This window comes from Homarus americanus, unplaced genomic scaffold (assembly GCF_018991925.1).
Source record: "Homarus americanus isolate GMGI-L3 unplaced genomic scaffold, GMGI_Hamer_2.0 scaffold32583, whole genome shotgun sequence".
NCBI lineage: Eukaryota > Metazoa > Arthropoda > Malacostraca > Decapoda > Nephropidae > Homarus > Homarus americanus.
In genome coordinates, this window is record NW_024713129.1 from 28650667 (window position 1) to 28664921 (window position 14255).

The window sequence follows — 14255 nt, forward strand, 5'->3', positions numbered from 1 at the left end:
ACCCTTTGAAGACGATGGTTTAACCCTTTAAGGACGATGATTTAACCCTTTGAGGACGATGATTTAACCCTTTAAGGACGATGATTTAATCCTTTGAGGACGATGATTTAACCCTTTGAGGACGATGATTTAACCCTTAAGGACGATGATTTAGCCCTTTGAGGACGATGATTTAACCCTTTAAAGACGATGATCTAACCCTTTGAGAACGATGATTTAACCCTTTAAGGACGATGATTTAACCTTTGAGGACGATGATTTAACTCTTTTGAGAACGATGGTTGCCCTTGAGGACGATGATTTAACCCTTTGAGGACGATGATTTAACCCTTTTGGGGACGTGGTTAACCCCCAACAGGGACGATGATTCAACCCTTTGAGGACGATGATTTAACCCTTTGAGGACGATTTAACCCTTTGAGGACGATGATTTAACTCTTTTGAGGATGATGATTTAACCCTCTCACAAGGGACGATGATTTAACCCCCTTGGACGATGATTTAACCCCCTTGAGGACGATGATTTAACCCTTTGAGGACGATGATTTAACCCTTTGAGGACGTGGTTAACCCTTTGAGGACGATGATTTAACCCTTTACGAGAACGATAGTTTAACCCTTTGAGGACGATGATTTAACCCTTTGAGGACGATGATTTAACCCTTTGAGGACGATGATTTAACCCTTTTGAGGACGATGATTTAACTCTTTTCAGGGTGATGATTTAACTCGTTTGAGGACGATGATTTAACCCTTCAAGGACGATGATTTAGCCCCCTTGAGGACGACGATTTAACCCCTTGAGGGCAATGATTTAACTCTTTTGAGGACGATGATTTAACTCTTTGAGGACGATGATCTAACCCTTTGAGGACGATGATTTAACCATTTGAGGAAGTTGATTTAACCCGTTAAGGACGATGATTTCACCCATTGAAGGACGTTGATTTAACCCTTTGAGGACGATGATTTAAATTTTTACCTACAGTACATCGTGTGATCTACCATTGTCGCAACTGCTGACCATTGACCCTCTGTCTGCACCAATCAGCCCCGGTCATTGTATACAGCAAGTCGTCCCAAGTCACCTCCTTATAACGCCCCCAAGAGATTTTGAGTTTAGTTAATGAACGACGCTACAGTCTCTCACTATCTAAATACACAAGAAGTTCATTTCCAGCTATTTATTTATTCACCGAATGATGTTTTAATCATTGACCTCTCATCAACAACAAACTATCTGAGGATGACCTTATACCACAGCGCTAAGACTTGATGTGGGCCATGTTGTGGTTTCTTGTGATCCGCTATGAAGAAAGTCGTGTGAAGGAGTCATGTTAGTTTGTTCAAGTAGCACAAGTTTGGGCGATGACTTACAACAGCGAACGATCGGAAACAGCTGGTTATTATTTTCATATAATTCAACTTCTACCTTTCCCATGACTTCTTAAACGTCTTCTTCCTCTTCCATGACTCCCTGAAGTTCTCACTCACTCCTCCATGACTCCCTGAAGTTCTCACTCGCTCCTCCATGACTCACTGAAGTTCTTCTTCACTCCTCCACGACTCCCTGAAGTTCTCACTCACTCCCCATGACTCCCTGTAGTTCTCCCTCACTCCCCATGACTCCCTGAAGTTCTCCCTCACTCCTCCATGATCTCTCACCTATATCCCTCCCTCGTCCACATATTTCCCTCTCTGGCTCTCCCATCACCCTCTGTTCCTTTCTGTATATCTTTTACGTCACTCACCCTGTCTCCTTTTCCTCCTCCTCTCGTTTTGTTAATTTTTGTTCAATTTTCCTCCACCTTTTATCACTCACCCTCTCCCATTGATACGGAGAACTTAACCACAAAGAAAGATGTTTCAACGAGAGAGAGAGAGAGAGAGAGAGAGAGAGAGAGAGAGAGAGAGAGAGGAGAGAGAGAGAGAGAGAGAGAGAGAGAGAGAGAGAGAGAGAGATGATTAAACCACAAAAAAGGACGACTCACTCACAGAGAATGAGAGACCTTCTCACACAAGGAAATACTCACTCAGAGAAAGGAAGGCTCACTCAGAGAGAAGGAGAGTCTCACTCAAAGAGACGGGAAGGCTCACTCAGAGAGAAGGGAAGGCTCACTCAAAGAGACGGGAAGGCTCACTCAGAGAGACGGATAGGCTCACTCAGAGAGAAGGGAAGGCTCACTCAGAGAGACGGGAAGGCTAACTCACCTACGACTCTCATGTTGACAACAAAGCTGAGGACGGGTTTGGTCGACACCTGACACTCGTACCGCCCGGCGTCCGAGGGAGTCACCCCCCTGATCCTCAACACCCACTCCAGGTTAGGCTCGTTGAACACCACCGAGACTCGCTGGTCAGTGCTGTACTTGTACTTGTCCACCGTCAGGATGTGCAGGTCGTCCTGTCTGATCCATGACACCTGTGGGGAGGAGAGGCGACACGGTGAGGTACACGGTGTGGGGAGGTGAGACGACATGGTAAGGAGAGACATGGTAAGGGAGATGGTGTAGGGAGGAGAGACTTCTGGGGAAGATGGTGTGGAGAGGAGAGATACGTTGGATGGATATATGAGTGATAGGGGGTTGGGTGTAAACGGGACTGCCCAGTATGGGCCAATAGGCCCGCTGCAATTTCCTCCATTCTTATGTTACTATGAGAGACATGATGAGTGAGTGAGTCTGTGTAGGGGAGTACCTGTGGGACCTACTTCAGTGACACCGTCTGTATGTGTCTTAAGAGAGGTAGATACTGTGTAGTTTAAGTAATAACCCCTAAAGATGATGGTTTAAGTTATAATCCATCTGAGGTTAAACTATTACCCGAAAAGTGTTATGGAAATATTACACTTTTAACAAAATACAAGGTAAGCTTGGTACATCAGTTCTTAACACACTTCTAGTTGTCTGTAATTTCACACTAACCAGTGTTGCGTTTTTCAAGCTAGCGGATATACGCTAAATTAAGTGACAAAGTAAAATCACCTTATCCTTTTTTTGAGTTATTAGAGGTCAAACGTGAAGGATAGACACTATACCACGAATTATAAAAGAAAGGAAGTAACACACAGTATGTGCGTTTTCTATTCAACATTGTAGTTTTGTGTTTCTTTATTCTGACGACCGGCTCGACCAAGCAAACAGACGGGTGCGCCCCTGGCCCCGCTGAGTCAGTACTTGCTACACCTGACACGGAAAGTTTCACATCGGAAATATTAATTCAGCCCCAGGGAAGGTCTGTTTTATTTTTATTTGATTGATCTTTACAGGTGGAGGTCATGCCGGATCACCTGAGGATCAGTACCTCCAGCTTATTTTACCAAAAGCTTAATCACTGTAACTCTAACCTAACCTAACCTTCCTACGTAGCATTAATGGGGTTAATCATCAGGTTAAAAGAAGCTGTGGCTAATTTTCAGGTGATCCTTCACACGTCATCACACCATAAACCCAGTTTGGCCAGTTAGTGCAGGTCACATAAAGACTGTTAATTATATTGCAAATAAAGCTGACTTGTCGCAGTGAACTTATTTGAAATACTAAACATATCGAGACGGTCAATAGTCACTTAATCTTGTAGCTGTGGAAATGCATAGGGAACAAACACACACACACACACACACACATCAGTCAGCCCTCAGTGAGACAACACGTGCTCTGTAGGCTCTCCTAACTGGCAGTTATGCCAAGTCTGTTTGGCTCTGCCCGCCCCTGTTATATCCCAACTCCCTACCAACCTCACTACACCGGGATTTATCAGAAAAACATTCAAGTGATCAGTGCAATCATTGGTTGCCAAACAGTGATCCAGTAGTATATTCCAAGGAAAGCACAAAACAGAGCAGTGTAATACCAGACAGTGGGCACTTTGTCGGTCACCTTCAAAGTGCCAGTGACAAGGACCACCGCAGTGTTTACATATACCGTGGGTACTGTGTCGGCGACCCCTAAGTACCAGAGACAAGGACTCGAGGTCATTACGACTAGACAAATATTAACAGATGTCTACCAATGTCAGTAGCCCTCAAAGCGCCGCCAGTGAGTTTATAGCCACCGCGGACAAGCACTTCCGTCCATCCATAACAACAGATATCAACAGATGTCCACTAATTACTTACCCCAGATGCTCCATGTACCTTCTACAGCATGGGAATTATCCTGATGGCAGTGTTATCGCGCGACTTAAATCACTGAACATATTCCATGCTCGCAGCCGTAGACAAGGACGTCATAAACAAAATACCATTAGGACCATCACCTCCACTAGAAAACCATAGAAACCTACTCCTGACAGACCGTACCAATACACTGAAGTTCCTCGAATATCATATGGTCTCCCTCTTTACTGCTCTCCAACTTCACTTCCTTAGCTAATAAATTTGACGAACTTTCATCCACAGTCCGATCAGTCGCTGCCAACATCGTTGCCATAGGTGAAGCTTGGCAAATTGTTCCTGAAACGTGCCATATTGAAGGATATCAACTTTTTCATCACCTTCGTTCACATGGACGCGGTGGGGGCGTTACCCTCTTCAGTCAAGATGAACTACGCCCGTCACGCCTGGACGTTTTAGTCCCAGCTGATGTGGAGGTATTATGGGTACGGGTCGTGCCACGGGCCCACCCACGCCACACTGCCTACATCATATACTGTGTGGCATACCATCCACCTTGCTCACACACTAGAGACACTTTTATTAATCACCTCATTACCACCTCAGACCACCTCAGAGTTAGGTACCCATATGCCAAACTAGTATTATGTGGGGGTTACAACGAAATTGACACCACTGATATCCAGGAACAGCTGCTACGTTCACAATTTGTGAACATCCCCTCACACGGTCAAAATACCCTTGACCTTACCTTAACTAAGCGGACCAGTACCAACCACCTCAACCAATGCCTCCTATCAGGTGTAGCGCACACCTATCCGTGTTCTGGTCTCCAGCTGCCACTACCAGCCAAGTGCAGAGACCTTACATCAAGACCTAGAGGCCGATTAATGACTCTGCAGTGCGTCTCTGTTGGCAGTAGATAGTTCACCATCCCTGGACTGAAGTACTTAGTGTGGATGACGTGGACACCAAATGGATACATTATACCAACACCACCACGGAAGCTCACCACCACTTCTTCCCCGAGAAGTCCGTCTGATCACACCCAGCTGACTTGCCCTGGATCACAGAGAGACAGCGCTTTTTATCTCAATGACCACAACTGCTACAGGTCCCTTCGCAACCAAGTCATCCGTAAAATATGCACTGCAAAGAAGTCCTACTACCCAACCAAACTGCATCACCTGAAGCAGACCAATAACATTCAGTGGTATGGTAAGCTTAAAGAACACTGTGTACTAAACAATAAGACACACCCCTCCCCTTCCTTAGCCATCTCACTCATGGTGACGCAGCTGGGCAATCAAACAACCATTTCGCAACAATATGCCAGACGCTCCCCGGCTTGACACAACCAGTCTCCCTGCTTACATACCAGCCCCCTTTTCCACTGACTTAGTAGAGGAATTTGAAGAAGCAAAACATCTGGGCAAACTGAAGTTAAAGTGCTCCACCACCCCCATTAACTTACCAATGAAACTGTACAAGGAGCTCTTCCGGAACTAGTTAAACCACTCTGCTCCTTCATCAATGCCTTCCTCAGCCAAGCAAGATGCCCAGCTGACTGGAAGACCTTATATGTGTCACCAGTGCCTAATTCAAGCAGCCCACAATCCTTAAATGAGCTACGACCCATTGCAATCACCTCTACACCCAGCTTAATTTGTGAAATTTTCGTGTTTGACTGGGCTTATGCTGATATAGCAGGTTCCATAGATCCTCAGCAATATGGAAATATGAAAACTTCCTCCACCACTCACTGTCGTGTCAGCTTTCTCGACTACATATACCGCCATCTGGAAAAACGAAAAAGTCTCTGGCAGTTGCCTTCATTGATCTCACCAAAGCATTTGACCTAGTCGACCACAGTTTAATCATCAACAAAGCTATCGACCTCGAGTTTCGAAAAAGTCTTATACCATGGCTTACAGACTTCCTTAATGACCGACGCCAAGCCGTGCGCTTTCGAGTGCTGTCTCCATTTTTCAGTCACTCGCATGTGGCGTCCCCCAAGGCACCAAGATGGGACTGCTCTGTTTCCTTATGCCTATCAATGATGCCCTAAGAGAAACCCCTGCTCGCTGGAAATATGTCGACGACTCCACCATTGAGATTAATGTTAACAACTCGGCTCCCGACTATACCGCCCTCCAGGATTTATTGAACAGTCTCCAAATTTGGTCCACCAACAACCACGTTACCATCAACCATACCATGACCATGATTATGCAGATCAACCTCTCATCTGACGTTGTTCCACCCCCTTTCATTACTTTAGGCCCCAACACACTCCAGGTTGTAGACTCAACTAAGTTCCTCGGCGTCACTATAGATAATAAATTAAATTTAAAAACACACGTCAGTACAGTTGTCAAATCCTCCAGTTTCCGTCTCCACCTTCTCCGCCGACTCAAGTCCCTCAGAGTTTCCGCGCCCGAGCTCCTCAGTGTTTATTCAACATTCATACTTCCCAAGCTCACCTATGCCACCCCCTGCCTGGTCTTCGTCCATAAATGCCACACAACGTAAACACCTAGAAAAAGTACAAAAGAGGGCATGCAAGATTATTCTCTCCCCTTCCTACTCCACATATCAAAAAGCGCTCAATACACTGACCATCTCGGCTCTCTCTGACCATCACCATGACCTCAACTGGAAATTTGATGAGAAGCTTCTGCACCATCCTCGACACCGGCTCCTATTACCACCCGAGATCCCTCGTCCGCGAATTGCTGTTCGACACTACAACCGCATCCAGCCCAGTCCCAACCATTGTAAAAATTCTCACCAACTCATAATCAACCATTGTGTTCACTCCCAGTCAATCTTACCTTTATTGCACTGTCACTATTTTAAAATGCCCTGTCGTATGACCTTCTCCCCTCCTATTTATTATATATCATATTTGTATCAATATGTTACTTGCATATTATATGTCAATCAAGAGTCCCATTCCTCAATTATGGAACTGCATATTTTCAGCCTTCCGACTGCCATGCTCCTTCAATAAACCGTTAATTTTTAATTATTATTATTATTACACACACACACACACACACACACACACACACACACATACATTTCCATAGATTTTTAAATAATAAACAGAAATTTGGTAGTGAGATGCGGGTGGCCTACGGAATTGTTTTAAATTATCTCTGTACATTTGCCTACACTTACACCTGGTACAGTGGCTGGAACATTTTGTGAGGTGTCTGACTACTATTGCGAGGTTCCTTAGTGTTATTCCAGGAGTTTTAACGCGATGTAAACAAACATAGGTGCCACATCTTATAAAACCTACCAAGCATTGTACCAGGTATAAGTGCTGGTGACTGTACAGTACCTCCACGAAGGGCGGGTCCAGCCATGTACCCCGAACCACGGGTCTGTCCACAGTTTTGTAGATGGTAGGGGATGGTCGGGCTCTATAAACTATCCTTTTTTTTTTAAACAACAGTTCAGTTACCGGAAGTGTTCTCTGAGACGTTCTCACATTGTTTCACACAAGTCATTATATCTCGTTTCTCTTTTTCCTGGATCACTTTCATATTTAATTTCCCGGATCAACTGATGATAAAACACCTTAACGTTACCTGGGAGGAGCTTAGGTTAGGTTTGATTTGGTTAGGTTAGGATAGTTTAGGTTAAGTTATGTTAAGTTACGTTAGGTTAGCTTTAGGGTGTTGTTGACGTCAAGTGTATCATTACCCCTCTGCTAACTATTGACTGAGGAGACACCTTCACTTATACATATATTAACGACTTGTTCAACTTCAAATTAAACTCCTCAGTTAGTCTCTAAAGCAGGTACAGTACCTAAACAAAATGAAAACCCTTCCTTATTAATGACTATTACCCATTCGAAGTGGCAGCCCACTAATCTTTGAATATATATATATATATATATATATATATATATATATATATATATATATATATATATATATATATATATATATATATATATATATATACGCACACACTCGCATAATGACACTACTAGACACTGGCCAACTTAACAAAGCATTTTAGGCTTATTAACCGAAGCCCATTATCTGAAATAGGAAGCATTTTTTCGGGAAATGTAATTAAACTTTTTTCATGAATTCGTGGTGCCGGGATAAAATGTTAACTGGGCTGGATTTTACATTTAAGGATAAATTTAAAGCAACAAAAGAATGGAAATTTATATGTATCTTTAAGTGGTTATAAATAACATGATATATTACTTAGATTTTATTTGACTTAATATTCTGGAGTCGTATACACATCCGATAAGAATGTGATACTTTCTTTCTCTTCGAAGACGATGGTTTAACCCTCAGAGTATACGATTTTAATCCTCTGAGGATGAAGGTTTTTTCTTCTCCTCATCAAAGGGTTAAACATCTGTGGGTGTAGCCTAAGGTTTGGGTAGTGTAGTCTACTGTTTACTCCATCCACCAGTCCCTCTCGCTGTTCTCTTGATCTGTTCCCAGGAGCATTAAGTCACCCCTCATTGACCTTTAACCATATATGTGCATTAACACTCGTAGTTGGAATCTTCTTCAATCAAGCTTGGTTTAGGGAATCCTCGGTACCTCATGAGAGAGCTGTTTACTTGTTTGTTGTGAGGTGTGCATGTAACTTCCTGCAGGGCATAAGTTGTGTTGTGATGAAATATTGATGGTATTTTTTAATACCATTTCTTTGGTCTTTGATGTAATGTAATTAGTTATCGAGAGCTTCTGCCTCCAACAGCCACGACTAAATATCGGTATTCCTCTCTGTGTTACTCGGCTTTAATGTTTTTATCAATGTTCACTGTATGTCAACACGACCCCCGGGGCGACAGACAGCAGGAGCAGGCAGGAAACCTTGAAGATATAACCCTGGAGTTTATTGCCATGGTCTGCCAGGCAGTTCAGCAGCTGTGGTAATAACAGTTGTTAGGCTGTTTGTGGTCACAGCTCGCGTGATGTGGTTCAAGACAGGTAATGTATGTGTGTGTGTGTGTGTGTGTGTGTGTGTGTGTGTGTGTGTGTGTGTGTGTGTGTGTGTGTGCGTGTGCGTGTGCGTGTTTGCGGGCGTATTTGCGGCCGTATGTGTGGTGCCTCACTCAGACCACACAAGTCATAACTTCAATTACGTGTGTTGGCCGTGAAACCCCCAGGAAGCTCAGTAATGTTTGTTTTCTATCTATTAATATGGGGTTGAAAAATAGGGTCTCTGGTATAACCCATTACAGTAGTGTGAACTTCAATGAGCTATTCTCACTTGGAAGTCATTTATGCTGAACCACTTTCGTGTATATTAAAACACATCCAGGAAAACACAGAAGTGTCCAATTCTTAATACAGAATTTATCTGAAATATATTAATGTTTATAAGGGTAATTACCTGGAGATATGTATAAATATGCCATTATTAATCTATTTATACATTATAATTAACGCTTTCTCTCTGAAATACACAAACAGTTTATAAAGGCTGGTCAGAAGTTTCTGTACACCTGCAATAATTAACACTATATTTGCCCCTTGGTATACCATCAATGTTTTATACCTTTACACCTTTTCCAACTTACTGAAAATATCGAGAATAGTATAGAGTCACCATCATCCGGTGTGTATTTCCTGTACACTTTGTCTCCGTTAATTATTTGTGATTAACAGGTCATTCATGTATCTGTGTGCCGTCAAAACTACCATCATATTCTGTAATGTTATTTACCCATCAAGGTGTAATATCACCCGTATGACTTCTCCTTTTACAGATGCAAAAATAATCAATTATAATACATCTTCAGTATTCCTACGAGACGATGGTTCTCGCCGAACTTGATATTTACTCAACAAATCATAAATTTCACCTACAGTCGTCTTCAACGTCGCCCGAGCGTTACCCGTCCATCTGCTGTACGTAAAGTTAGTTGTGTGAGAGTGAGTGAGAGGTACCGTCACTTTGTTTGTATGAGAGTGAATGAGAGTTAGTACCGCCGACCATGGATCACAGTGACAAAGAGTGAGAGTGAGAGATAACAGTAAATATGAACCCTGATAGGTTGGGTGAGAGAGAAACACAAGTGAGAGAGAGAGAGAGAGCGAGAGCGAGAGAGAGAGGGGGGAAGATGAACCGTCCACAGCTCCTAACGGGTAGTGTCAGGGTCATGTGTGTGATGAACGAGACAGTGGAAGTAATAGCAGCGAGCTCAAGTGTATCACCTAGTCGTGAAGTCCCAGTCTGGTATACAGTGTCAGGAAGGAAAGAATAAACTACCCTGTCCGTCAGCAGTTCTGAAGAGGAGGGGGAAACTATCCTTCAGAAGCGTGAGGAAGGCAACTGATGAAAATTGATGCAGTGGGAGATAAATAAACAAGATGTGAAAAGGAAAAAGACGATGCCAAAATCAGTGCGACCTTGAAATGCGTTCTGAACTAGATATTGGTATTTGTATATTGATGGAAAGATTGGTAGACTGAAGTATATGGCATGACAGACAGACAGACAGACAGATAGACAGAAACAGAGAGACAAACTGACAGAAACAGGCAGACAGACTAAGAGAAACAGAGGCAAACAAATTAACTTATAGAAACAGAGGTAAACAGATTGACTGACAGAAACAAACGCACACACAGAGAGAGAGAGAGAGAGAGAGAGAGAGAGAGAGAGAGAGAGAGAGAGGCAGTAGCTGAGGTTGAGTAGGTTGTCGTGTTAAATTTGGGACACTTGCCAGGGAGAATTTTTTAGGGAGACTTGTTTCAGCCACCAACTTTTTCTTCTCCAATATTCTCTGCTTCGTATCCCAAATTGTTGTGGATTAAGATGTACACAATATTTGTATGTAATAAGATAAACAGAGATATTGTCCATTTCAGCCTTAAAACGATTACTGATGTTTTTGCCGTATTGAGATTTTTTGGGGGTTGCTCTAACTTAATGGAAATCAGTTTTCTGATGCTTCGGATAAGATGTCGTTTACAATTATAACATAACACAGCTATGCCTGGATTAACTTAAATTATATTAAGTTAGGTTTGTAGTTATGCTAAATTATAGTTAATTTATGAATGTTTATCCGCATGATCGTCCCTATATGGAGGTCAGCTTGATTTTTCGAAGGAGACATTATCACTCTACAGTATATATCATTTTTTTTTATTCTAGGAATGAATTCTCTCTCTCTCTCTCTCTCTCTCGACTTTAGTCCTATCACACCAGCTGAATAATTCTTAAAGCATCCCCCACAATAGAAAATGTTTGTGCCTCACAGTGTTAGCACACAGTGTAGCTCCTCTTGTCGGAAAGTCAACCCAGTATTTCTGTATAATATTATTACAGTTGGTTCTCGAGTGAGGCAGCATCCCTTATTACTCTTGAGGTATAAGACTGAGAGTGAGTAAAATGTTGTCTTTATGAGAAATCTTACCTCTTGTGACGCAATAAGAAATGAGAAATGCCCCGAATGGATAAGGGAAGAAAGTTGAGTTCGAGGCAAGGATGAAGCCCTGGGTGGGAGGGAGGATATATATATATATATATATATATATATATATATATATATATATATATATATATATATATATATATATATATATATATATATATATATATATATATATTATTATTTCTTTTGCGGGGAGGGGGGGGGTCTGTCAGTCTGTTTCTCGTGTTGTGTTCTAGCAAGCAATAGAGCTCTCTCTCTCCCTCTATCTCTCTCTCTCGTGTTGTTTTCCAGTAAGTGTTGGAGCTCAGCATGTAATTGTTTTTAGTGTCCTCTGGGCGGGCGTCTCGTGAGGGCAGACATACGGATCTATGTTCTTTCCATCCTTGTGTCTTATTTTCTTCTGTGTTATTTGTTTATATTTGTGTTCCTAAATGTGTTCGTGTTTACTTTCGTGTATTGTTAACTGTGTCCATATTTTCACCCATATATTCCTGAATTCGTCGCTGTTTTTGTGTTCTTAAGTATACCCGTGTGTGCTTTTTCGTATGTACAATTAAACACGATCACCTGAGAAAATAACCATAGATTAAAAACAATACCTAACCTAACATGTGAGCTCCAGTGAGACCAGTACAGTGATCAGTGGTATTGAAGCTTATCGACCAGACAGACGTATGGTGCTGTGCGGCAAAGATGACCTACAGTACCGTGGTCGAGTCTACCAGCCATCAAGCCCTGGTTGGTTGTACTGGTGGGTGCTGAGGTTGGGAGGTGCTTGGGGAGGCTGGGAGATGCTAAGAGGTGCTGAAAGGTGTCGGGAGGTATTAAAAGTATTCGAATGTGTTAGGAGCTGTTGGGGTGTTAGGAGGTGTGAGTTGAGGTCCTGGAAGGTGTCAGGTGGTGCGTGGAGGTGTTGGAAGGTGGGGTATATATGAGTGAACCATTAATATTGCCTGTTTATTTCACGGAGAGAAATACAACCGTACGTTTTTCTTAATTCCTTCCTGGTTTGTTGTTTATGTAGCGTTTGGTCTATTCTCTCTCTCTCTGTCTATTATATATATATGACCTAAGAACGCTTAATTTTATCCCATTCTCATTCATCTTTACGGCCACAATGAACGCCTTTGCCCGTCAAGCTTTAAAATGCCTAAAAATCAGTAAAATTTTATGCTTAGTTTCATTTTGCAAATTCATTGGTGATAACAAACAACAATTATGTCTAATGACACCGAAAATCACCCGGTGTCATCTGTCATATCGATATGAACCGCAATAAACACGTGATTGATTATGTAATTGTATTCATATATTACGTCGCCACAATTCATGCTCGATTTTCTCTCTCTCTCTCTCTCTCTCTCTCTCTCTCTCTCTCTCTCTCACGACCATCGAGTAAATCATTAGACTCCGGTTATTACATTCCCCAGAGTGGCCTTGGAATTTTTTAAAGCATCACAAACACATATCCCTGGTTCTTTGTCCTCACCTACCACTCACTCGCCCTCACCTACCACTCACTGGTCCTCACCTACCACTCACTCGTCTTCATCTACCACTCACTGGCCATCATCTACCATTCACTCGCCCTCACCTACCATTCACTCGCCCTCACCTACCACTAACTGGTCCTCACTTACCACTCACTTGTCTTCGCCTTCCACTCACTCGCCCTCATATACCACTCACCCGTCTCCAAGTACCATTCACTCGCCCTCACCTACCACTAACTGGTCCTCACTTACCACTCACTCGTCCTTGCCTACTACTCACTCGCCTTCATATACCACTCACTCGTCTTCAAGTACCACTCACCCGCCCTCACCTACCACTCACTCCTCTTCACCTACAACTCACGAGTACACACCTACCACTCACTTGGCCTCACTTGCTACTCACTCGCCTTTACGTTATCACTCGCTCGCCCTTACCTACCACTCACTCGTAGTTACTAATCACTCGCCTTCACCTAAAACTCACTCGCCTTTACATACCACTCGCCATTGCCTGCCACTCACTTGTCCTCAACTTCCACTAAACTCGCCCTCACCTACCACTCACTTGTTCTTACCTACCACTCACTCGCCCTCACCTATCACTCACTTGTCATTATCTACCAATCACTCGTCCTCATAAACCACTTTTCTCACACCTACCACTCGTCCTCGCCAATCACTCGTCCTCGCCTATCACTCGCCCTCACCTATCACTCACTCGTCATTATCTACCAATCACACGTCCTCATAAACCACTTTTCTCACACCTACCACTCGCCCTCACCTACCACTCATTCATCCTCGCCTACCACTCACTTGTTATATATATATATATATATATATATATATATATATATATATATATATATATATATATAAATATACATATATATATATGTGTATATATATATATATATATATACATATATATATATATATATATATATATATATATATATATATATGTATATTTATATATATATATATACATATATATATATATATATATATATATATATATATATATATATATATATATATATATATATATATATATATATATATATATATATATATATATATATATATATATATATATATACAGTATATATGTGAAATTACAATGATTATATCCTTTATGTCAGTAAGTGTTCTGTGGAGCAACGGAGAGAGAGAGAGAGTAAGAGAGAGCGAGCGAGCCATCAGTTTA

General features: G+C 42.1%; 1 protein-coding gene across 1 annotated transcript in view; it reads right to left on the reverse strand.

Moving 5' to 3' along the window:
• LOC121870621 overlaps positions 1-14255 on the reverse strand; it is a 73739-nt gene that overhangs the window by 44086 nt on the left and 15398 nt on the right. Inside the window, exon 4 of the mRNA XM_042372474.1 lies at positions 2212-2422. Within this exon, the coding sequence (XP_042228408.1) occupies positions 2212-2422 (211 nt within the window). The remainder of the gene's footprint in view (positions 1-2211; positions 2423-14255) is intronic.